Consider the following 27103-nt stretch of genomic DNA (forward strand, 5'->3'; position numbering starts at 1 on the left):
GTGTGATGGGTGTATCATAATTCGATCTCTTTTGAAAAATGAAAGAGTAAATGAAACCTAGCAAAGAGAGAGGGGCAGGAGCGAAGGGGACAGAGATACCAAGCATATGGCAACTGCCCAGGAGTAGCAGCTCAGAAGAGACAGGACTTGCCCGCAGAGCCGGTGCCCTGAACCATGAGAGTGAATGTCGGTTGCTAGAGGTGTTTCTGTCAGGGGGCACGAGCTCACCCAGATGTTGACCACCCGCTGACCTGCTGGTGCCGGGCAGACTGGCCTACGCAGCTGGAAGCAGGGGTAGCAATGGGAGAACTGTTAATAATATAATTACAGGCCAAAGCACGCATTGTCATAGAGGTTTTAATAGCTGATTAGCTCACTACAGCAATCCATTTCACTGTAATGCTATGCAGCTTCACTACACTGATAATAAGCAAAACAGATCAATACAGTTCTAGGCAATGTCACGGATTAAGTACACTGAGCATTCGTCATGAACCAAATCTGAGAACAATCATGGATGAGAAGATACTGACACCCTTGCCCATTTTCACAGTACCTCCCTCAAATAAGGCGCTGCCCTTCATCCCACTGGTCAGTTCATCTGGCAATTAGCCGGGCACGTGTTATTTCATGGTCGGGTTCCATCGCTGACACAGCTCGAGGTATCGGGCGCTGCAGCAAACGAGTGCGGTCAAAGCCCATGTCACTTCTCTGTTCCAGCAGTAAGACACACCAGGAAGGAAAACCTTAACTTCACCACGCGCCCTGACCCTGCGTGGCTCTAAAGCAGGCTAGCCAGTGGGAGGGGCAGGGGAGAGCCCGACAGGAAGTGTGGGGAATGGAGGTGAGTTTATGTATAAAGAAAGCTGTGTGCATGAAAATGGGTCTCTCCTTTGAAGTCTTGCAATTTAGGCAAGAATCCTCTTCCCCGGTAGCCAGGCTGGGGGGGTGGGGGGGCCTAAACCGAAGTTCACTGCTCTGCTGTGGTCAGTGCTGACGCCCAGCGACCCTGTGCGAGACTCCCAGCGTTACAGCACTGACAGCGGCCTCTTTCTCCCATGGAGCAGCCGCTGGGCTTGAACTGCCGACCCAGCAGCTCACAGCCCAATGCCAACTCGGGTGCCTTTAGCAGTGCCAACCAAACTGCAAGCCCACTTGGGATCTGAGCCTGGCTGTCCGAGAAGAGCTCGGAAGGGGCTCTGAGGAAAGCCGCTGTCTGCAAAGGGGTGGCAGCATTACAACAAAACACTGGTTTCAGCTTCAAACACCTTAGGATTGCCCTCCACTTTCAATTGTCATTCTAATATTGCTTCATGATTTTACACAGAACTAGAAAGTGAGGAATCCCTTTCGAAATGTTAAAAAAAAAAAAGTTACTTTGTTCTTGTGTTTTAGAAAACATCTGCAAAAAATGCCTTGCCTATCTACCAAAGATGTCCACTCAGAATATTCGGGGCAGTTCCTCGGCGTCTAGCTCCTCTGCCGGCAGTGAATGAAACGCACGATAAAGACCGGCATGGCAAGAACCCAAAACACCCCCACTCTCCAGTGTGTTTTCAACCGCTCTCCGGATGGCTGTGCTAGGGTTTCTATTAACGCCCAAACTGTTAACCGCTACCTCGGTAATTCTACTGTTTCCATTTTAAAATGTTAACATTGTTTAACTTAGGGTTTTAATTTGAAAAGTGATTTGTAGTGTTTCAAGCTTCCCGTTAAGGAGTCAGGAGAGCGAATCCAGGAGCTGGCAGTGAAAGTGCAGAATGAGGTTTATGTGCAGAGTGGAGCGTCGAGAAATAACCACAACTTTTTGTAAACCCTTGCTCTCACTGTCAACTTTTTTCATATCTCCATGTTTGTATGTCTGAATTAGTCTATAAAAGTCACATTAAAAAGGTAAAATTACTTAAGTGAGATATTAACTGATCTGTATTTTATAAATTTTAATCCATAAAAATATAAATAAGAATGGTAAATTTTTAAGGAAAGAAATATACATTTAGTGCAAGTTATGAATTACAGTTCTTCTCCAGTGTCAGCAGTAAAATACCTTGAGGAAAGGGTGGGGGTGGGGAAGACTGACTAATTTCAAGGGGAAAAAATTCCAGTGTCTTTAACATGCAATTAATACCAGACACAGCTGGACAGAACACGTCCTTCTCTGCCCTGGTCATGTAGCAGCATCTTCTTTCCTTAAGCTGAGCAGCACTTGTCTGTCAGAGTTTTGAAAACGAAAAACTTGCATAAGACCAGGTCACATTACCCAGAAAGTCTGAGATGTAAAATATCAAACCAAAACAACAGCGACAACAAAAACCTGTCTATCCTTCAAGGTCAAGTTTGGTGGTTGAGTTTTGAACCGGCGGGGCACACAAGCTGAGGGATTTCAATCGCGCGTCCTCGGAGGTTTGACGGGTTGAACCTGCCTCGGGGTGGTACCTGTGCCCTGGTCCAGGCGTGCGCCCGCGGCGGTGATCCACACCTGCTTCCTGGCCCACGACACGCTCCCTTCTTGGGGTGGAGCCTCAGTACAACCCCAGGACATCTCAATATGAGAAAGGACTGCTTCCAACAGGGGACACCGGTTTAAGAGAGGCTTTGTTACAGCTCAGGAGAAAGAGAAACAAGAGCTCTTCTGGAATGTAGAAAGGTAATGGTTAACTGTACAATTCATGAATTCAACACAACAGTTTGATATAAAAGGGCAAGACCTTGCAGTCTTACAGATGGCTCAATTCAAAGTCATCCCTCCGGAGGTAGGGACCAATAGCACGTCTCTGCAAGATCGGGGTAACAGGCTAGGTGCTCAAGAACTCCAGTGTCAGCTCCATTGAGGCTCAGCCTGCACTATCACGGCAAGTCGCAGCTCAATGCATCCAGTGCAGAACAACAGGAATTGGTTTGCTGCTCTCGGGGAGGCGGTGAAATACCTCCTGCCGCCTCTCCTTCTCCCTCTCCTGCCCCTCCCCACAAAACTCCTTCATACCACCAGCACTGTGTGCAAACCAGGTTGCAAAAGTCCGGCTCTTACAATTCCTTTTTTTTTTTTAAAGGAGAAAAATAAGTTGACGACTCCCTCAGGCTAAAGAGTTGTGCTAGTCAACAAATGAACTTCCTCTTCTGTCTCCTCTCTCTCCTCATCTATGGGATTCAGTTGAACATTATTGAAGCGGGGTCTTGGTTTGCCGTCTGGGCCATATGACGGAGGATATCTTTTTTTGTTATAATGCCAAGGAGGCGTCTGAAAGGGATAAACAGAAGATTGCTATTAAAATAAAAGGGCAATGGAAAAGAAGCTAAAGCTATAGCTAAACCCTTTGTGTTGACAAGAATAGAGCAAAGCAAGCAGCCTGAGTTTGTATTTTCAAAAAATTATTTTATTGGTCAAGATAATAAAATATCCAACAACCTTCATTTGATACCAAAAGTATTATGGTCACTAATAGTCTGAGGATGTCCTTTCCTCACTGGAGGGTAGCTGTGTTTACCCAAACAAAAACAAAAGGGAGGAATGTATGGACGGGAAATGATACTGACCTCGTTCCCGAAGGTAAGTCATTTCCATCACAACAAAAAAAGCAGTGAAATAGCTGATGACCAAATCCCTTCAGACGGCCACTTTTTATTTTTTAACCAAAATCATTTTTAAAAATAAAAATAAAACGATTGCTCAGTTAGAATGCAGGCAAAAGAGGCACCACAGCAGCTCAAGCCCAAACTTCAGAACACCCAAGAATAAATCTAAAAACTAACTCCAATGTCAAGTAGATTCATCAGTGTTTTCCTTTTTTTTTTTTTTAACTTTGGCCCCAAAAGATTAAGATACAGTGCTTCTCTGAAAGTCTCGGTTGTCAGTGCTTACATTAAACGATAGATGAACAATCAAGAAGCATTTCTAAAAGATTATTACAGGTGAGGCAGAAAGCAGAATGAATGAGCTGCTAATATATTATTTTGGTTAGTAGTTCTTAAAAAAGGATGCATGAAACACTTGTGAAATATTAGCATACAACAGGAATACATAATCAGTTGTGTACTTCAGCAAACTGGGACAAGTTGCATATATAGAGAGAGAGAGATGACAATTGCTTGGCAGAGTTAAGTTCAGGCATTAATTGCTACAGCCAGACAATTTTTATGTTATAAGGTATGATAATTCCAAATTTCCATTTAGTCATGAAAACACTCGGACATAAAGCCAGTAAAAACACATTTGACCCCAAAGGCTGCTTACAGCATTCTAGAAGCATCCTACAAAGGGCCACACGCATAAGCTAGGTACAATTCTCTAATGAAATGACAGGACACACATTCTTGACCTTGAAGGTATATTGGGGCTAGTAGAAAAAACATACTATGATCACAGATATATATACAGAAGGCTCTTGGTTAGTGTGATCATTAAAGAATTCTCTGGATTTATTTTTCTTACTGATCAGCAATTCTAACATTGCTGAGATGGTTAAAATCATTAGTTTATATTTAACATAAGACTACCATGGATTAAATAAACAAAAAATTAAAAGTTTGGGAGGTAGAGGCAGACATTTTTAGCCAGCCAAGCATCTTAGTAGATGGGTGTACCCGCAAAGGTAGACAGATCTGTCCGTTTAAGAAGACCCAATGATATATCTGACTCATTCCACTACGAAGCTATTTACAGTTCTTCAAGTCTAACTAAAGACAGTGCTTACTTCTTTGAAGGGGACTTTATACATACACTAAATTTAGTTTACAGACACATTATCAGACACAAATGTAATTGGCTGCATAGTAGGGCTGTTTGTTCAGTAGGTGTAGGGAAAGCGCACTGAACAGTTCACAAGTGTCATGCTTCCTGACGTGTGCGGTGTCTACTGAGGAGAGCTGACATATCTAATCACCAAGGGCTCGACGTGCTGCTTCAGCTGCTGGAGATGGTCTAATACGTTCTTCTTTGTGATGATCCCCAAGACAACCCTGAAACAGATCATGTTATGCTAATAACTGCGAGAAATTAAATAAGAAGGTTCCAATCATAATGATAAAGAATGAGAAAAAAATTAAACCACAAACTATAAAAGTGCTTTTAATGTACTCTAGCAAATAAAAGACAAAACTAAACAAAAATGATTTGGATCCTTGGGTTTCCCTTTGCATAAATTCTACTAACTCTCAAAAGTGACGCACGACTGACTACCTTACATCTGGGCGGGCTGCCTTCCTTTTAACATTAAAAATTAAAAGATAAGGTTCATAATGAATATGACTACAAAGAAAAGTTCCAAAGAAACTGAACAGTGATGCACAGCTCTAAGACCCTTGACGTTCAAACTTCCACTGTCCGTAGTCTTTCCTTGGAGGCAAATAATTTTTCTAATTAAAAAAAAAGCGCTGATGATTTGAATCTACCCCAGCATTCACAAGATCGGAGGAACTTGGCTTTCAGTGCCTGTGAGGGGACTTGGACTTCGCTGCCAACTGGGATTAAAGGTTACAGCAGTGTCCACTAGCTAATGCCACCGCAGAGACACGAGTTGTCAAGACCAATGGATGCCACTTCTAAAAACAAGCCCCTCTACGGGTAAGTAGGAGGCAAGATTATTTTCACTCTGCATTTTCAAAGATAATTCTCGTTTCTTTGTTAATATCTATCAAGGAAAAGTGAAGGATAAGAACTTTTACAATGTGGATCCTTGAAACTAAAGTTCTGATGATTAAAACAAAATTCGAGTTACTGGTTTTATACTGGAAGTTAATGAATTTAACTGTAAAATGTCGTCAAATGACAGTGGAAGCCCCAAACCATAAAAAGCTGGCATCTTTAAATCCCAGACGCCCATTTTCCGTGGCCATCAAGTTAAAGGCAACTTCCTCTCGTAAACTGCCTGTGAACATTCTGGCTTGTGGAAGAGCAGCACTAAGGGACTCCACGTCATCCAAGCCATCTGCTCTCACGGTCTGTCGGTTATGGAGCGCTTACTTGAGACAATGTGGTGTGAAGGGCAAGGCAGCCCAGAAATGGGAGGTAGGGAACAGGGAAGGCAGGAGACTGCTCTGCTGATGTTTCTTTAAGTCGTGTATTGATCCTTAAGAGTAACAATAAACAGAAGAGGTACTTGGACACAGGCGCAACCTTTCCCTCCAAAAAGCTCAGGAGCGGCCCTATACACAACAGCCACTCAAGAAAGGCTCCTGGTTGATCTACTTGAAGTTACGTCTGGAGTCAGGGAATGTGAACATCTTGGCAAAACAAGTAACACCCACGAAACTCATGTCTTCCTGTCCAGTTCTACGCAGTGATCAATATTGGTGGGTAATATTGTGTGTACACACATCCGCACTGTCAGATCACAAGTAGACTGTGAGAAAAGTTACAATTCTGTAAAGACTAAGTGACCAATCTAGAGCTGCCCAAAGTCGTCTTTACAAACTCATAGCCCTAATGGGAAAGACAAATATGGTTCTTCTCCTTCGCCAACAAAGAAGGATGGTTTGAAAATCAGGCCAGGTTTGGTACTAATGTTAATTTCAGAGTGGAAGTCGAATCTATGTGCGTGCAGAAAACAACGTGTGGGTTTCTTTTGAACTGACACGTAACGATATAATCTAGCGTGTCCCCAAAGTCCACCCCCAAAACACTAAGTACTATGGGATCACCCCCCCACCACCAAAAGCTGAATATGCAAAGCAGTTTGAAAACAAACTGTCACACACTACTCTCCCCGTCCAGGAAGTAATTTTAAAATCATGGAGAAAACGTTGTTCTGTTGAACTGTCTGTCCTTCTGCATCCAGCATTCTCCTCAGTTCTCGGCCCCAGAGCTTCCACAGGCAGTGATGCCTAGTCCAACCATCTCTACGAAACTAAACCATTGTGGGAGATTGTGCTGCATTCAAATAGCAACTGTGGACAATCAACAGCTCATTGACATCTTCCTATATGATGGGCAAAGCCTCCCTCACTTCTCCTCCCCCATTTCTCCTCGCAGTTAAGGCTCTAGATCTGTTCTATCTCTTCCCCCAGATCATGACTCTCTACCTCTGCAGACCTGGTATGAGCTATGAAACGATAATTACCCAGGACTTCATACTCTCCAAGAAATACTAGGAAGCATTTCTTCTCTGGGCTTAGCCATCGTTTCACTTGGCGAATGAAAATACCCAGTTCCTCTTGACATAAGCACAGGGAAGGGCCAGCTGAACTGAAAGGCTGGTGGTTCAACCGTACCCACCAGCTTCAGCAGGAGAAGGCGCTGGTGCTTCGCTTCTGTAAATATTGCAGCTAGGAAAACCCGATGGGACGGTTCTATTCTGTCACATGGGGTGACTTTGAGTAGGAGCTGACACAATCGCATTCAAAACTTCCTCCCGTACACCAAAGAAAGAAACTCCCTTTGGGAAGGTCCTCTGCCCAAACATTAACAAATCTACTTCTTTTCCTTGAAGGACAGAGATAACCAAATTTGATGAAGGCAATTAAAAGTACTCCTTTAGAAAGAAGCATCCCTCCCCTGAGCATTCGACAGTTGCATGATTACATATTGGGCTGCTAGCCAGAAGGTCAGCAGATAGGAAACCACCACCTGCACCACAGGGCAAAGCGGGGGCTTCTCACGCCCGTACACAGTCCGTCTCGGAAAGCCACGGAGCAGTCCACCCTTTTCCGAGAGGGTTGCTATGCGTCGGCGTCCACTCGAGGGCAGATGGGTTGGGGTTTTGATATCCTACACTGAAGGAGCCCTGGTGGTGCTGTCGGTAAGCATGGACTGCTCAGTACAGGTCAGCGGTTCAAAGCCATCGGCTGCTCGGCAGGAGGAAGAAGAGGCTTTCTGCTCCCATAATGAGTTACAAAGCCCTGGAAACCCTACGGAGGGTCACTGTGCATCAGAAATGATTCGCTGGCAGTGGATTTGGAGTTTGGGTGTTTGTTTTTCATCTTACACTGACTCCTCCCACAGTTTTTAATTTTATATTTTTTAAAAATATTTTTCTTTTTTTTAAATATCCATGCTGCAAAAACCCTGGGAATTAATCAGCATAGGATGGGAAAATGAGCTCCTCCAACTTCATGACCGTACACACCCTGATGAGATAACTACCTTTATGTGTTAGTACAAAAAGGGTAAATCGTGCCAGGCAGAGAAAACTACTTGAAGCAAAGAACAGATTACAACAACTCAGGTTAGATTCTAATTGAGCTGCTGAGTAAGTAAGGCCCAAGGTGCCATAAAGCTTTATGAAAAATCACTCCACTTAACACAGACTTAATACATTTTTAAACAATAGTTTGGTGCCACTATTTTGCTAAACAGTATTAAACTTAAATATAATAACCAAGGAGAGATTTTACGAATCTCTCCTCTAATCAAATTTCACACACCCTCCCCTTAATTAAGAGCTTTCGCCTTTTAATGATGTATTTCCTATTCCCTAAGTTATTTTAGTTGGCAAACAGTGAAAAACACTAATCAAAAATCGAATTCCCTAGCTTTGTATTTCTATTCTTAGTCCAGTGTTCTCTAACACAGTAGCCAAGATAATGTTTTAGTAGTTTAAGAAATCACAAAGAAGGAAGGGGAGGGAGTCCATCAGTCAACTAGGGTGTTATACAGTCGCAAGAAGTCGGGCTTCCAAGTCTCAGACAGGGGGTCTGACTTCCTGCTCCACGACTTACTGGACGCGTGATGTTCCGGAAGCGCTAAGCCTGGCGGTGCAGCGACTCCCAGACACGTGAGGAAGGTGTGCGGCAAACACCAGTTTTCATGTTCCCTTTTCCTTCTCTCTCCAGATCGGAGTCGTGGGTTCTCTGGAGCCCGCATACTCTGTACAAAAGGTCAAACTGCCCTTGCCTTTGCTGGGAGTCTCTAAATGCTTAGGATTTCGCCCAGCTTCAAGCTGCTCAGCATCCAGTTTATGCACAAGCTAAGAACCACCGTGGTTTCTCCTGCCCAGCCTTTCTGTTTTCTGCTTTGAGATGAAATGCGTCTGAACTACTTCCTTTAAGGAATGATAACTTAATGGCAGCGGCCTCGAGCGCCTGAGTGGCGGGCAGGAGCAGGAGAGAAGCGCGCAGGCGGGGCAGTAGGAGTGCTTGCTGAGCAGGCGTCTGAGCCAGGGCCCAGGGCCTCGGAGGCACCCGGCGTCCATGTGCAAAAGACAGAGAAACCATGGAAGTGCACAAGTGTTGCATTTGTCACTAGCAAGCGTATGAAAGAAGGGTGGACAGAGAAAGCAGAGGAGAGCAAGGAAAGCCTTTGCTAAATTCCCAAATTACATAGTCTTTCCCTCATTACAAAGGAGCCCTGGTGGCACAGTGGTTGTGAGCGCTGGGCTGCGGTCCACAGAGTCGGCAGTTTGAAACCACCGGCAGCTCCTCAGGAGAAAGACTGGGCTTTCTACTCTCGCCCATGGTGACGGTCTCGGAATGCTACAGGGGTTGCTATGAGCCAGCACTGGCTTGACGGCAGTGGGTGTGGTGTTTGGTTTCCCTTCATGCCACGATCAGCCAAAGGCTGGCTGAAAGTAAACAGCAACAGGCCTAGAAGGGCCCTACGAGACTAGCAATGTGAACACTCAAGAGTGAAATCCTTTTAAAAAAGTGGTTTTCCAAGTGCTCCCTGCAGGTCTGTCTGGTCTATCAGAACCTCTCTAAGCGTAACGTGCGGCCTGTTCGCTGGAGGTGCGCCAGCTTTTCCAGTCCAGTGTTCCTTACCAGATGTGGCTTCCTATTTGGATGATGAGCCAGCAGCTGGCATCTTTCTTAGCCTTTGCCATCAATGACCCTGTGTGCGTACCCAGATTCAAAGAAAGCCTGGCCAGTTTGAGAGCTCGCTCGGGAAGAACGCACGAAGGCCACTAAAAAGATCCTGCACTCTAGCAAGTGGACCGAGTCCCTGGGTGCTACACTTACCCGTTATGGGTTACGAGGCACTGCCGCAGCCCCAGCTTTCGGAAAATGTCCACCACGATCTCCATCGGGGTGTGGTCTGTGACTGTAAACGGGCTCATGTCCAGAATGCTCCGGAGTTTCAAAGGCCGAGGACTTTCTGCTGGGAGCGATGGGGTGTGCTGCGCAAAGCACACCCGAGAACTGCCGACGACGCCCTCTTGCTTCTTCCTAGCACTTTCTGAAGGGGCACAGGGGACAAAATGTTTTAAGTTCGTTGGTAGGTTTGTTTTGCAGGCAATCCGTAATCAGATAAGAAATAAATGCATCCTCTAGTCCTTTCATTGTTGTTGTTATCGTCTCCCTAATCAAGAGAGGAATCGACTGAAAGGCCAGTTAGTAATGTGTCCAGTTGGACAGAGTTCGAGCCCATCAGTGACAGAGCATCCTCATACATGTCTTTTCAGTATCATGGTAAAGTCCCTTTCCCTCTCCGGGCGCTGAAGCTGTAAGTTTGGGGGCAAACCAGTGTGCGGGCCACATGGACTGCTCAGGGGTGTGCCGTTCAAGAGAGCGCCCTCTGTGGCTGGGCCCGTCATGGGGGGGCCTGGAGCTTACTCCCCGGATGTTACTGTGTTTGCAGGTAAGCTAAGCGGCCTTTTGGCCTTGCTTTGACTCCGGTCAGTATTCTACACCCCCGACGAATCAGCTGTTTTTTCTAGGTTGGTGTTCTTTTCTGAGGTGGAGTATAATTTTCTGGATGAGTCATGAGCACTAAAGATGGGCTGAAACTGCAATTATGAGCATAATAGATAGACTGATTTCCCCCCGGGTGTTTCATTTGTAAAGGATCTCGTGTGTGTGTTCTGACTAAACTGCTTTTAGCCTTTAAAGGTGATTTGAAAGTTCAAGGGCCTAAAGCAGAGTGTTCTTCACCCATGGACAGGGATCCCGGGTGTTTGCAAATGTAATCTTCTCGTAGTTTTAACTATTTCCAGCACCTCCACAGGCCCATAGCTTGCCATTATTAGTCTCGGGCCTAGTTACAATCCGGCTTTTTAAAAGACTAGTTACAAAGCACAGACCGAGTGGGCGCGCCTTTAGTTAGGGAGTGAACCCAGCTACCTGCTTAATTCTCTGGAGATGATTCAGTGGAATGTGTGGGTTCTCCGAGGCTGTACTGCAGAATAAAATTCAGCTCCTTCACAAATACCATTTATCCCTGAGGATTTCAGTTAAGACTCAGTGAAATCTCCTCTCCCAGGGGGATCCAGGCCTCAGTCTCTCTGCTTTCTTAGGAAATGTAAATAATCTCTCATTTTCCCACACCCTTCCTTGCCTTCCTGCCTTTCTTCCTTCCAATCTTGACAGCTATGACCTCCTTTTCCTTTTCTTTGACAACCAGTAAATCATGAAACATGAGAAACTAAATCAATAATACTCTTCTCTGACGACCCCTTTGCCCTCCTCACGGCAGAGGAGCGGCAACACTGGCTCTGTCAAAATACTGCACATCATTGGCCTTCTCGGGCAACGCTTAGCAGTCCATTTGAGTGTAACACGGCATACTGGGATTGCTTGCTTCTTCCAGTGCGGTAGACTCTTCCCAAACTAAGAAGGATGTCCTCTAGATTCCTCTCTATCCCCCCCCCACCCACACCTCACCCCACTTTAATGCCTCTTTCAAACGACTTCCAGTTTAATTTGAGAAATACAGAAATGGTCTTTGGGGAGAGGCCAAATACTTTCCGTTCCCAATTCCAACTCTTCTAGTAAAAACTGCAAAGTAACAACAGAGAGGCTTGCTGTATTTTCTGTTCATCACCTTTGAGGTTGGTGGTGGGGGGAGGGCGAACAGAGGTAGTCAGATTGTAATGAAAAAGATCAAATGTTTTACTAGCTTCCTCGGAAATATGGGAGTGAATACACATGTTTTGGAAGAACACAATTTGTTCCTCTTCAAAAAGTTTAATTTATCTCCCAGAAAGAATGTAGTAAGGCTAATGTCTAATTCAAACTACATATCCAGGCAGCTGGGCAGAAAATGCAATAGGACTGGTATGGTTTTTTGCTTTGGTTTTTCAATCTGGCACTTGACCAAAAATAAAACCGCGATGCGTGTCTTCATTTTAAACTGCATGTTGGAGCCGGCATGCTCATGCTGTAACCCTAAAGACAAAGCCTGCACGCGCAAAGCCGGGTGACTCCACTACAAAAGGGAACGATGACGGAGATTTCCAGGGCTTCGCGCTCGTCCATGCTTGTTCTGCCCCGTGCCACGCTCGGCATGCCCCGCCCAGCTACACTGAATCAGAATCTACATTTTAACAAGGTCCCCCCGGGTAAAGCTCACTAAAATGTAGATTCTGATTCAGTCTATCTAGGGTGGAAATGCAAATTCTCCCTAGAGGATGAATTGGAATGAACCACGTGAAGCCCGGGGGATGGTGGATAACTTGCATTCAGATAAGCCCATTTTCTTTAAACACCAGGCAGTATTTAGCTGAGGCCCTGGCACTTACTAAGATAAAATCCTATTTGGCAAGAAAACAGCCCAGCAATGAGCATAAGACTTCAAAGGTACCTATTGCAATGGTCAGGTCCCTTCTGAGGGCAAATCCCACTAGTCTTTGAGACTCTTTTGACATTATGACAGGAAAGCCGTTGTAGCTGGTTTCATTGATCATGTGTTCTATGTCATCCACTGTCATGTTGTCCTGGGTCAGCACAGCTAAGGGTGGGTCACTCCTTCGAGGCCTCATGACATCGGCAGCCAGGGTGGTATGAGTGAATTCCTCTTTTGCATCCAAGAAAGGGTAGCCATTCAATCGGATGTGTGCTTCATAAATGCCTTCCCTCCCGAAGGCATCTCCGACCCATTTACTCGTCATTACTGCAGCCATGAGGGGTACAATGTATTCCAAGCCTCCGGTCAGCTCAAAGACAATAACCACCAGGGAGACCGTCATCCTGGTCACACCACCTGCAACAAGGAGGACGCTGGTCAGGGAGAGTAGGAACTTCGTCATTAAGTTACTAGAATGCTTGCTGGTTTTTAATTTTTAGAAGTGTTGAACTACACTGTTGAACACAAAATTTTAAATAGAACCTAGGCAGGGAAAAACAGTATTTCTTACTTCAATAAGAATACGACTATTCCTTACTTAATTAAAAATCGCTACTTCTAAGAAGATATAAAGAAATATTCACCATTTTTTCTATAACAAAAAGTTGTTATAAAAAACAAATGTTATATTACAATATTCAAAATTCATGTACCCTCATTAAAAAATAAGTCATGGGTGTCCAGCTCAAACAATTTTGCCATTTTGATTAACCCTTATAAAAGATCATGATTAACTTCTAAGGAATACATTGAAGCAAGCCATAGCTATCTTTTTTGCTATCAATTCGATCAATTAAGCTGATTATATAAACAGGATTATGAATATAGATCACTGATAACGACTTAATAAATTTTCACATCTAAACACTTTCAAAATTAGTAAAATATTGCAGTGCCTAGTAATTTCAGTTAATAATGTTAATCAATATTCCCTCACTTAGAAAATACATCTGGAGAGAACAACATGGCTGGCCCCACTATGAGACATGATGCCCCTCAGTGACTAAGGGCGATACAGGGGACAGCACCAGAGACACAGTGTGGGAATTGCACCTGACCTGATGCCACCACACCGAGGCAAATCACTGGGGGAGTGCAGCGGAACAGCAAGGGAATGGAGTGGCAAGGTCCCCAGGGAATGCTGAAAGTGGACTTTGGGACCAGGGCGTGGTGCCCCAACAGACTGGACTGGAAAACGCTCCTAAGGGCCAGCAAACGATCCCTGAACTAACTACAAGCTTTTCTCTTGTGAAAAAAAAAAAAAAAGAAAGAAAAAAAAATCTGGTCTGTTTATCACTTCTATGCCGATGCCTCCTGAATCCACATCTCTTTGCCCCATGTCTACAACTAGGCATATCATATCTTAGTGGTGTGTTTGTCTCATTTTTCTCACTTTGTAGCTACAAAAAGACCTTGTAACTTGGGTGATCTACTAACATTTAAAATTAATTAAAAATTTAAACCCTGTTGAATTAAAAGCAAACTCCTTTCTTCTCCAAAGAGCTTTCCCTTTCAACTGACCTAACACGCAGTTACTGATTTCTCTCTGTGTCAACCGACTCTGGCGTGTCACCTAGTCCTATGCAATTTCCACAAGAAAAAGGGGAAGCACCTCCCAGCTACTGTCTTACCAGAAAACTATTCCCTTGTCTGATTGGTTGTGCAAAGGCATTCTACTGTGTGGAGCGGGAAAGGCTCACAGTGACATTGAGACGGCTGAGAATCCCAACGCACTTCATGTGCTCACGTGGAACCCTGCATGGTTTAGAAAGCAGAACATGTGTGTGTCCAGGTTGTCTCCTCGTAGCCGACTCCTTTAAGCTGTGAGACGCTGGGCTCTGAAGAACGCAGCCTCAGGACCGGAGGAAGGCTCCCTAACAGCCTGTCAGAAGCGGGTGATACAACCTGGCTTGCTAAAAGCAAGGAGGGTTTGAAGTACTTCTGATAAAGATCAAGTATGAATTACAACTCATATTTTAAAAAAAAACCCAAATCCTCCCAGTTGGACTAACAGCATGATAAACGGATAAAAGGGAGTTGTCGAGGATTTCATCTTGCTCGGCGCCACAATCAGCGCTCACGGATGCAGCAGTTAAGAGATCAAACAACATATGATGCTGGGCAAGTCTGCAGCATCCGACCAAGTGTACCTTAGCCAAGCCACACTATTTTTAATTCCCTCATATTCATGTGAAAGTCAGACAATGATAAGGAATACAGGAAAAGAATCTATGCTTTGGAATTGTCATTTTGGAGAAAAATAGTACCATGGGCTGCCAGAGAACAAGCAAATCTGTCTTGGAAGAAGTACAGCCAGCATGCTCCTAACAAGGGAGGATCATGAGACTTTGTACTTTAGACAGGTTGTCAGGAGAGACCAGTCCCTGGAAAGACAATAAGATGGTAAAGCAGGAGGACGGGAGGGAAAGAAGATCCTCAATGAGCTACATGGACACAGCGGTTGCAAGAATGGGCTCAGAGGATCTTGCAGGACAGGGCAGTATTTTGTTCTAGTGTGTGGAGGGTCCCTGTGAGTTAGCACCCACTCGACAGCACCAAGCAACGACAACGTAGTCTCTCCAAGGTTTCTAGACAGCAGCGGTTCTCAACCTGGGGTCACGACCCTCTTGGGGGGGGGGGTCCAACGACCTTTTCACAGGGGTTGCCCAATTCATAACAGTAGCAAAAAGACAGTGATGAAGTAGCAACGAAAATAATGTTATGGTTGGGGGGGTCACCACAGCATGAGGAACTGTATAAAAGAGTCACGGCATTGGGAAGGTTCAGGACCACTGCTCTAGACCCTCAGGAATTTTCTGGTTAATCTTAGTACACCTTTATTTTCTGGGCCCCATCCCTTCCATCTGTTTTGTTGGTTACCGTATATACTCGAGAATAAGCTGACCTGAATATCGGCCGAGACACCTAATTTTACCACAAAAACTGCATTAAAAATGTGCTGAAAAACTCAGTTTATACACGAGTATATATGGTATCTACCAGGTTCATCTTTCCCAACTACTACCATGGACATGATGCTCCTTCCTGTGCAAAAAAAAAAAAAAACCTAGCAAGGATCCTCAGTTTATACTGTAGTGAAATTTAAACTCTTCCCGTTTATTTTTTAACCTAAACATACAAAGGAGGAAGGGGCTACTACACAATTAGATACCTGCTGAATGCCAATCAAGCCCTAGGCAGCCTGCAAGGGCTGCTAATTAGACCGTTCGAAAATATAAAAAACAAGTCAGAGCCATGAAAATATTAAATGGGCAGTGCTACTCTGATACACATGTGGTCACAATGAGTCACAATCAAATCAAGGACAGCTGGCAAGTATTTAATACAAATATTGTTCATTTCATTTAAATGTGGAGTTACTTTTTCGTGATTTGTCATAAACAAATATTAAATGAAGGCTAGAAAATAACTATTTCACTAGGCTAATGACAAATTCTTAACCGCAGCCCCTAAAATAAAGTTATTATGAAACGCTACTATAAATCTAATCTCAGGAACCAAGCTACACACAGTCTTTAGACAGGGTTCACATTCAGCTGATACTATGCCAAGATGTTTGTCAGGAAGTACAATGTGATACCACAAAGATGCTGTATGACATCAACATGTTATATTAACAAATGTTCTGAGACGGGTAAAATGTAAACCACTGCCATAAAATAAGACCACTGGTTTATTGCTGTTAAATCATTCTCTCCCTGTAGAACTCCCTGGGGGTGCTGTTGGGTAATCACTGGACAGCTAACCTCAAGGTCGGCAGGTCAAACCACCAGATGCTCCATGGGAGAAAGGTGGCTCTGTCCCCTGACAGAGCGTAGCTTACCTAGGCGGCTATGGTCAGAACTGACTCAGTGGCAGTGGATTTGTGGTATCTTCCCTGCGCATCTGGTTCAATTAAGCTGGAATGTGTTCCCATCCATTCTTTTCTCTGCCAGACACACGTTAACCAGAGGTAAACAAGCACAGTAAGTTACCTAAGCATGCAGCAGCGCCGACCATGGCGTAAAGGCCAGGGGTGATGCAGTCAGCCCCAACTTCACACCATTCCTTAAAGATAAACCAGTCGTGGTGATAGTACGCAAGTTGTTCCACCGCGATCCCCACAATTCTGCCTGCGATCGCTCCAATGGCCATGCTGGGGATGAACAAGCCCGACGGGACCTGCAGGGGGACAACGGAACGCTTCAGCAGGCAGCTCCTCCACGTCCTGCTTGATGCTTATTTACAGTCCATGGCTTCGCGTCTAAGACGTTTGATTCTTTTCATATTTCTTTGATACAAAAAAATCCTCACACAAATAATAAAATCACAAGAGCTGTTGCAACACTAGCTTCATTTAGGATCCAACATTATTCTCTATAGCAAAAAGATAATGTCCTAAACATTATTTATCCTTTAGCTCAGAGGATCCCCTAAGGAAAAAATGTTCATTAGTTCATGGTGAAATCAAACGGAGGCAGGGGTGGGCAGGGTAAAGCACTGTCCTAAAGCCAAATACGTTGCATTTGAAGCACTCAAAGATTATATCCTTCCTACATGGTTAGCAAATAACAGAAGATCTGGACTCTTCTCACCATCACAGCCTGTCAGTTCGTTGCACTGTAGTGACTTGCATGTGGCTGTTGGACCACTGGTATTTCGAAAGCCAGAAGGGCTGCTCAGAATAGGCTGCTATCAGTGGGCAACTCAAGACTAAGACAACCTAGGAAGAAGAACTTGGCAACCTACTTCTCAAAAAAAGCTCAGCCAATGAAAACCCTAGGAATAGGAGAACATTATCGGAGAGGCACCAGAAGATGGGCGTCTCAAGCCGGAATGTGCTCAGACATGAGTGGGCCAGAGCGGCCATGCCAAAGTAGAGTTAATGACGTGGATCAAGTAGAGATTTTAGGACCTTCATTTGATGACTTGGCAGAACGCAAATATAAACTACTACAAACATTATTCATCAGAATGTGTGAAATATAAACATGGGCAAACTAAAGTTCTCAAAAATTAAATGAAATACTTAAAGATAACTATCCTAGACATTTGTGACCTGAAATGAATGGCTACTGGCCGTTTTGAATTGACTAATCCTATGGTCTACCATACCCGGAATGATCATCCCCTTTATTGCCAAAATGAACACTTCGAGATCTCGCCTGAAGGGCAATGCTGTCGGTAATGGAACACACAGGTGTATGCACACACCTACGAGGAAAACCGTTAATACAATTCTTATGCCGATTTACACACCAAGGATTCACTGCAAAGATGAAGAAATGTAAGATTTTTTTTACCAATTTCTGCAGTCTGAAATTGTTCAAATATGAAACGAAGATGCATTGGTAATTACTGGTTTGGGAATGCCAAATATGGCTGGAAAATATAACCTCAGTTATGGAAGTGATGCTGGAGATCAAATGTTAGAATTTTGTAAGACCAACAAGTCACTCATTAGAAGCATGTTTTCAACAATATCAAGGGTGACTGTACAAATGGAACTCATCAGACGGAATACACAGGAGTCACCTAGACTCCGTCTGTGCAGAGGCAAGCAGAGAAACTCACTCTCATTGGTGGTAGAACAAGAGCAAGGCTGACAGTGGAACAGAACCATCATCTGCCCATATGCAAGCTCAAGGTGCAACTGAAGAAAATTAAAGCAAGCCTACAAGAGCAAAGGCACATCCTTGAATTGAGAGCCATCTCAAAAACAGATCAGAGGTGGTGACTCAATGTCAAACAAGTTGTGGCATGACACACAAACATTATATGCAGAGAAACCAGAAGGTCATTAAAATATAGGAAAGAAAGGGGGGGAAAGACCAAAATGGATTTCAGAAATTACTATATAAACTTGAGTGTAAGCCAACCTGAATATCTGCAGAGACACCTAATTTTACCACAAAAACTGCATTGAAAAGGTGCTGAAAACCTCGGCTCAACTCGAGTACATACGGTGACTCCGGAACTTGCCACTGCCTGTAGCGTGGCTGCGCCAGATGGAGGAAGTCGGAAGAGCAAAAGCTAGACAGGTTTCCAAGGGCAGCTCGAGAAGACAACGGATCATAATGAAACATGCAGACTGCGAGTTAGAAAACAAGAGAGGCGGGAAAGACGTGGACATTTCTCAAGCTGAAAGAACGGAAGGAAAAAAATTAAAGTCTGGAGCTGCAACATTACAGAATAAAATATTAAATGATGCAGGAAACATCAAAAGGCGGAAGGCACAGAGAGTCGCTGTACCCAAAGACACTGGCTGACACGTAACCATTTCAAGAGGCGGCACATGGTCCCGAACTGCTGATAATGAAGGAAGAAGCTCAAGGTGCATGGAAGGCACGGCCCCAAAGCAAGGCTCCCGGAGTGAACTGCGGGCACCTGAAGTATTTCAATAAACGGATGCCGCTCTAGACACATCCACAAATGCATGTCAAGACAGATGGAAGGTGACTTTCTTTACCTGGTCAACCGTGTGGAAGAGATCCAGATTTGTGTCTCTTCCTAAGACAGGGGACCCAACAGAAGGTGGAAAGTATCACATGCAAGTGAAATCTTGCTGAAAATAAATACTTCTCGATTGCAGCAGTGCACCAACAAGGAGCTCACAGAAATCCGAGCTGGGTTCAGAAGAGAACGTGGAATGGGGGCTGACACTGCTGACGGCGAGATGGAGCGTGGCTGAAAGCCGAAATGACCAGAAAGAGCTTTCCTTGTGTTTTACTGACTGCGCAAAGGCATTGGACTGCGAGGAGAACATCGCAAAGAATGCACACCAGAACACGTCGCTGTGCTCACAGAACTTGTACTTGGACCAAAAGGCAGCCATTCACACAGAACACAGGGATCCTCCATGCTTTAAAATCAGGGAAGGTGCGCAACAAGGTTGCATCCTTTCACCACACTGAACTCGATCTGTAGGCTGAGCAAATATCCCAAGAAGCTGGACTATGCGAAAAAGAACTCAGTATCAGGGCTAGCAGACAGCTCAGGAGTGGCCGGTGACAGCTCAGGAATGGCCGGTGACAGCTCATGAGTGGCCGGTGGTGGGCGAATGGCACCATCTTGCTTATGGAAAGAGCACAGGGCTCGCTGCACTTAGTGATGCGAAGTTCAGAGTTGAGCCTTGGGGACAGATGACACTTCAACATAAAGAAAACAAAAATCGCCATCACTGGACCAGTCGGCAGCATCAGGATAAATGGAGAAAATGCTCACGGTCTCTCTCTCTCTCTCCAGAAGGGCTGCAGTTGCTTGGGGAGAGGAAAGGCTTACAGCACAGCCGCTCGCCGCCAAAGCCCACCTTTTCCCCTCTGCTGGACCTGCCAGATGCGGAGGATAAAGACCTGCTTTCCTGCTGCTCTCAAAAATTCGCCTTCCCCGGTGTACATTTTAAATTAGGAAACTTAAATCATTTGCCAGGAAAACAGTTAGACCGAGGGCCTCAAAAACAGCTTCGAAAAGCTGTGATCACATAAACGGTGCCACGTACGAACGATGGAAACTGAACCACATTAACGAGTTACAGTGATGCGGGAAGCATGGATGCGTCCAGGAGGCATGATGCCAGGTGAAATTAGTCAGTCACAAAAGGACAGATACTGTTTGAGACTACTATTATTTTTAAAAGCCAGGAAATATTTTAACACACAATTTTTTCATGAAAATCATGTGTTCAAAAGATGAATTCAGCATTCTGTGATGGCAGAACAGTGGCTCCCTAAAACTGCTGCCTGGGAAGATGTGGAATTTAAGATTGTAGACAGAATTAAAGTTGCCAATTACTTGACCTTCAATAGCGGGATTATCCTGGATTATCTGGTGGACCTTATGTAACTACAACATTCTTTGAAAGTGGAAGAGGGCGGCAGGAGTCAGAGTGCAAGGTGAATGGCACAGAAGGTCAGCGTCATGCGCTGAGGACTCGGCCCACCAGTATGAGCCTTGAAGATGAAGACAAGAGGGCAGTGAGCCAGGGAATGTGAGCGGTCTCAAAGCGGCAAGAGGCACAGAAATAGATTCGCCCTAGAAACTCCAGGAGGAGATACAGCACCTTGCTTTCAGCTGGTTTGTGTTGCTTTTAGTCACTAACGTTATGGTAATTTGTTACAGTGGCAATAGGAAATGAATGCAAGTGGAATTAAAACTCTCCCACACGTCTCTTATACGCGTCTCAGTAAGAGGGAGCGTAAGTCCCTTCCCATGAGTACTGGCAGGCCTCTGCAAACATTCTGGCTAATATGCACACTGCATGACAAGTCACACTGTGTGCCCTCGTTGGCAGGTTAGACTAGAAACAGTGCTCTTGGGACAACTGCTCTTGAAGTCCTGCAAAAGGTGTAACAAATATGCAACTCCCTTGAGGCCACCATAGATACCTAGATGGCAAAATAGTTTTCTCTTGGCCATTACATAACAGTAGGGAGCTTGAATCCATTTAGTGACACTAAGAAAGAAAGGCATGCCGATGTTTCCAAACGATCATAGCAGAATCCCCTAAGAGTGTACTCCTACCCTGACGCATATGGGGTGTCATGATGAGGCACAAGTGACTCACTGGCAACAGGGTCTCTGTTTTGTTGGTGTTTTTAGGGACCCATGTTATGAAAATCAAATGCAAACAGAGCTGTTCCAGTCCTGGTTGTCTGAGTTTCTCAGCCCGGGTGCCAGACACATGACAAAGTATTTAAGATGTCATGTGTTATGATAACCACAAGAGACCACAGCAAAGCATTCCCAGCCAAGTCCTTCCCAAATTGCTGAACCAATATAAAAAGGGTGTAAGGGTAACGGGGAGAGGTCGTCCTGAGCAACTAAATTTGGAGATGATTTTTCTTTTCACACAACATAACAGGAACATGCTCAAAAATATATTCTAGAAACAAAACAAAAAATGTTCCCATTAGTTAAAATTAAACCCCAAAGACTTTTCCAGCTTACATTTCTAAAACCACACACTTGAAACTAAAATTTCATTTCCGGGTAAGGAGCAGCAGGGTGGGGGTGGGGTGGGGTAGGGTAAGGCAAGCTATTAGGAGTTTGATATGTAGCATAAGTTGTTGAATATAAAACTGATGATCTGAAATATAAATTTGCACACACTTCACAATAAAAAACCTTATTTAAAAAAGCCATTACCCTCGTCCATCTCTTAGAGTTGAACATGCTAAGAACACTTAGCCAGCACATCACAGTAGTACCTACCTTGACACCGAAGGTGAACACTGTCATGATGATTTTGAATATGAGCGCCAAGCACAGCTGCCATATAGCTGAGTACACCCCGATGCCTGCTGGGCGGTCGGGAATGTCGTCCACGATTTTGCTGGCGTTCATGTCATTTCTGTAGTCACAAAGAGAGGAGGACTCCAGGGGGCCACAGTCCGTAAAGAGCTCCTTGATGAGCTGACTGGTGTTGAGCCGAGTGTACGGGTTGGGGAAGGCTATCACGGCAGTGATGGCTGCAACAATAATAACTTCCAGAACAGGGTACTTTCCAAATTTAGTGGATTTGCGCCGACGACACCAGGCAATGTTTGCCCTAATGAAAAAGGCTCCCCAAAGCCCCCCAAACACCCCTAGGAGAATAAAGGGAAACAGTTCAAAGAGGTACCACGGGGTGTGATACTCCACGTAAAAAAGGACGAGGCGGCTGTTGCCAAATGGGTTGATGGATCTCAAAACGAAGGCAGCCACTAAAGCAGCAAAAAATGATCTCCATAAAGTTTTGAGAGGAAAATAATAGCTAACCTAAAAAAGGAAAAGGAAACGGAAATCATGCTATGATAGTAAAAGATCTTTCTTAAAATAATTTCAATGGAAACTACCATCAATCTAAATTTATTGCAGCTAGAATGCACAGATGGAATGGAGCATTATAAGAAAAAGGCTGATTTTTATTAACGTTGGCTGTAGCATCGCTACAAATTTATAAAGAATACCAAGGGATTAATTGTAATTATTTTACTTGTAATTAAAATACTTAATATTGCCTTTTATTCAAAATGAGCTTTATCATGAATGAAATCAGGGTCACTTATAATAAATATACTACCACTATATCCTGTTAGCTTTTAAATACTTAAATTTCTATTTAATTTGTGGGGGGAACCCCACAAACAACTACAAGAAAAAAGCAAATCCAAATAGAACTCTTTCTACTCAAGATGCAAAAGTGGGAATGTCTCAAGCACTGACACGAGAACTAAACCCAAACTCCCCACCTCAGTCCTTACATATCAGTGCCTGCGTGTCACAGAAGTCATGCACAAAGATTCTTTAAAAAGATAATCTTGGGATTATATGTTTTTAAGTAAAAATAAAATATAATTTAACCTACAGCAATCATTTGTTTTCAATATCTCCTCTTAAGTTCAATTCACATTGCTTTTTAAAATATATGTCAACAGAATAAAATTAAACTTTAATCACTAATGTCTATCTATGAGTAATAGATTAAAAAACTTTGCTCAAAGCACGAAACATGTATAGTATAGTAAAGTTTATATAAGAATGAGTGAAAAAGAATCATCATCATGGTTTCTATGTCCACACAGAAACGGATTCACAAGAAAAGCCATTTGGGCAGGGAAGAAAAGGGCAGGCACTGGGATGGGAGTAAAACCACAGACTGTATTACCAATTTAAAACATAAAATTAGCATTTTTAAAAGAGGATATGAAACTCTTTGTGAAAATAAATCTGAAAACTTAAAAACAAAGTCAGTATCAAATATAACCAGCTATAAGACAGAAAAACACACAAAATATACTTGTAATGAAAATGATGCATAATCTTTCATTGCTGCCCTTGTGTACACCCACCTCTTCCAGACTAAACAGCACTCCTCCGATGGGCGCTCCGAAGGCTACAGACACGCCGGCAGCAGAGGCAGCTGACAGCACCTAGAAAGGACATGGGGCTTAGTGCTTCTCATGTTTGCGTAGCCACTCTTACACACCAAAAGAAGCCTCTTCGTCTTACTTGAATCTTCTGCATACCTCTCCTACATTTAACTGGACATAAACTTATGTCTCCTCCCCAAGCAAAGGACAAGTCTTCATTTCTTCTACAAAGATTTTTTTACCTTTTGCTTTCATTGAAAGGTCATTGACACGTTCAACATCCAGTGAAACAAGAGGAGACAATGAACAAGAGACATGTCTAAAACTGCTTGCTTGTTCGAATGATCAGCCATTTACCATCCTATGGGTAGCACTTACCCAAGCACTCAACTCACAGCCCTCCCCTCAGTGCTGACTCAGGGACCCCGTAGGTCAGGGAGAACTCTGGATGGGAGTGGATAGCCCTCTTTCTCAGGAGCAGCAGCTCATGATTTTGAACTTGCTGACCTTGTGATTAGGACCTCAACATGTAGCCACAAAGCCACTAAGGACAGAGTGTTAGAAAGAAGAGGAACAGAAACAGCAAACACTGGAGGGAAGTGTTTGGAAAAACTGAACTTAATGTTGTCAGAGGAAAACTGTGATTGGGCAGGTGAGAGAAGAGAGCATTAACAAGGTTTGGATGCAAAGTTTCTGTTTGATTCCAGTAGGCTATCATATATCTTCTGATTTTAGAGCTGACTGCCCCATCGTTAATTCTTACCTACTTCAAATGGGGGCAAGATACACAACTTAAAACCTGCTGTGTTTCCTTACATTTTCAGTACCCTCCACCAGGGGGATTTTCACAGACCGATGACCAAGAAGGTGTCATGGGACCATCTACCTGACAGCAGGGCTCCGCATGAACAAAACAACGCCACTACTGGCAAGACCGACCAGTCCCCTGACGGGCCGGAGCCTCCTCCTGAAACCGTCACTGTGCCCCCGTCTCACCAAGCAGATCAATCGGAACTTCAACAATTCAGCACGTTCACACGACAGAAACATTCACACGTCTTCTGTGTCTGTCTGTTGACTATTATTTTGTCACGTTGCTATTGCCCGGTTCCTATGCATGTAAGCTCACAGGACTCTTACTTATTGGTAATAATTTCTCTGAGAATCTTTTTTTCTCACTACTTTCCTTCAGGAACTGTAGTTGAGGCTGCCCAGAATACTCCTCAGTCACACTTCTCAAGGGGCATTTCTACAAATGATACATGATGACAGGCACACAGACTCCAGTCGGGGTCCAGGGTTCAAATACTAGTTTTGCCACTTACTGGTTGTGTCACTTTGGGCAAGTCAATTAAGTAACTGCTCTGTGCCTGTTTCCCCTTCTCTGAAATGGGGATGTGAAAATACTACTTACCTCACGAGGATTAATTGAGTGAACTACATATACAGTGCTTAGAACAAGCGACTGGCCTCCAGGAAGTACTTTATAAAAGTTTGATAAATTAAAAATAATGATTTTTTAAATTAAACTCAACCTGGCTTTAGAATGCACAGTCTGCTCATTTGGGAGAAAGCAGCACATGGAACTTCCTCATTTGTTCTCTTTCCATTAACAGAAGTACAGAATACACATCTGTGTAACTGAATTCCCAACTCTACATTTAACAGCTACAGTGCCAGATATGTTTTTATTAGGAATTAATCAATAATGCCAACTATTTTTACATAGTACATAGTGTACTCTATATATCATATATATTATATATCATACGATTGGAATATAATCAGTAAGCGATGATGCTCTAAAGTATTCCACTTTTAGAATATCAACAGCCAACATATAGACAGTCTTTTAATGTTAACATTCAAATAAACAAAATAATTATTTTAATTGAAAAATAAACCTTTACAAATTATCGATTTTCGTCACCAGGTTATATGATAAAATGGGACAGTAGGGGTCAGAGACATTTGACCCTTGAGTTTCCAGTATTAAATAAGATGTTTCACACACACAAAAAAAACCACCCCTTAAAAATTCAAAGGTCTCTGTTTGAGGGGACTTCAAAAAAATTCATGAAAAACTGAATTAAAAGGTAATGGAATGTTCCTACAACAAGCCCCCTGTACTATGTCAGGCTGCAGATCTAGAGTGGGAAATCAAAAAGGGGTTCATGTGGGGCTCCTAAACACGAGAGCTATCAGGAGTTTTTGTCTAGAAAATACCCAGAGTGAACCGAGAACATCTGGGGATGCTCAGGAGGTAGAATCAGCTGGGTGGCCGTGAGCTGGGGTTTGGGGATAGGAAGTTCAAGTCTCCTCCAAGATCCTGGGCTAGCCTAGGGGGTGGGGGGAGCAAAGGAAATTTCCCTCTAACCAAATAGGATTTCTTGTGTCCATGTTACTGTGGATCTTTGGTTTGAACAGCAAGCAAGAGGTTCTCAGCCCTCGGAGCTTCCTCCCAGAACTGGGTGCTCTTTTACCTTTTCACATGCACACCCCACCTTCGCTGGCATCAAACACTGCCGTTGGAGGAAAACACAGCTGCCGTTCCTCCAGCCGGAAGAAATCCCTAAAGAGCCCTGCTGGCGTACTGGGTCCCGCGCTGGACTGCACAGTCAGTGGTTTGAAATCACTAGCTGCTCCACGGGGGAAAAGATGAGACTTTCTACTCCCTAGAGGGTGTTCGGCAGTTAGCATCTTTGGTTCGGAGAAATACTGATGATGAGATGTAACGGTAAAAAACAATGTTCCAGCTGAGTCTCCTCAATCCAGTCGACAGAGCCGTCACCCCACCCCCACCCCCACCCCACCCCCAAAGCAGCTGAACAGAGCGGTGACTATGGAGCAGGGCAGGATGGGCAGCACCGTGAACCCAGGACAGAGCGGTGGGCAGACTAGCCCAGAGTGAGCAACCTTGAGGTGGAAGGCTTGCTTGTGCAAGGGGGTGCCTCCAGGTACATAAAGGGGAGCAGGCTTTGCTGAGTGGAGTGTCAGTGGGTCAGTGCTTAAAGAACTCGGTAGCACTAGCTGAGAGGGCAGAAACCAAGAGAGGCCTGGCTTGGAAGACAGATACCAGAGCATGCTACAGGCATGGCTGGGAAGAGGTGCTCTGGACCAAAGGGCTCTATGGGGAACCTTTCTGATCTCAATACTAAGAGGTTAATCCCCTCATAAATCCCATAATGGTGAGAATTTAAAAAATAATAATATTACATTTTTAAAACACTTCAGATTGGGAAAGGCCTATGGCAAAATGAAAACAAAAGGAAATTCGACTAAAACCCAATGGATACCAGGTAGCTTTGCTAACACAAAACCCAGTGCCACTGAGTTGATGCTTACTCAGGCTGAGCCTGCAGGACACAGAACTGCTCGGTGAAGTATTCAAGGCTGTAAATCTCTCCAGGAGATTTACAGTCTTCTGAGGCTAGTGGGTTCGAACTACTGTCCTTCAAGTTAGTAGCCCAATGATTAACCTACTGCTAAAGCAGTGGTTCTCAACCCTCCTAATGCCACAGCTTTTTAATACAGTTCCTCATGTTGTAGTGACCCCACCCCCCACCCCGGAACTATAAAATTATTTTCATGGCTACTTCATCACTTTTATTTTTCTACTGTTATGAACTGGGTGCCACTGTGCTAACGCTTCTCAAAAATACAAGATGAGCCTTTCAGCACTTGCAATGGATTCTCGAAAGGCTTTGGAGATTATCCAAAATAGGAAAAAGAGGCATAAACTAATCTCAAATGTGATCTTTAC

The 27103-nt window shown here is 44.1% G+C and overlaps 1 protein-coding gene across 5 annotated transcripts in view; it reads right to left on the reverse strand.

Moving 5' to 3' along the window:
- Positions 1–376: 376 nt before the first annotated feature.
- Positions 377–27103, reverse strand: part of CLCN3 (chloride voltage-gated channel 3) — a 97404-nt gene continuing 70677 nt past the window's right edge. For 3 of the 5 annotated variants that reach the window (XM_075556880.1, XM_075556884.1, XM_075556881.1), the window contains 7 exons: positions 23320–23400; positions 21701–22246; positions 16486–16672; positions 12449–12847; positions 9889–10105; positions 4881–4956; positions 377–3238 (listed from right to left, as the gene is read on the reverse strand). In XM_075556880.1, coding sequence (XP_075412995.1) covers positions 3080–3238; positions 4881–4956; positions 9889–10105; positions 12449–12847; positions 16486–16672; positions 21701–22246; positions 23320–23400 — 1665 coding nt within the window. In that variant the 3' untranslated portion in view covers positions 377–3079. The remainder of the gene's footprint in view (positions 3239–4880; positions 4957–9888; positions 10106–12448; positions 12848–16485; positions 16673–21700; positions 22247–23319; positions 23401–27103) is intronic. The other 2 variants (XM_075556882.1, XM_075556885.1) reach the window with 1 other exon arrangement.

Source organism: Tenrec ecaudatus, chromosome 8 (assembly GCF_050624435.1).
Source record: "Tenrec ecaudatus isolate mTenEca1 chromosome 8, mTenEca1.hap1, whole genome shotgun sequence".
Lineage (NCBI taxonomy): Eukaryota > Metazoa > Chordata > Mammalia > Afrosoricida > Tenrecidae > Tenrec > Tenrec ecaudatus.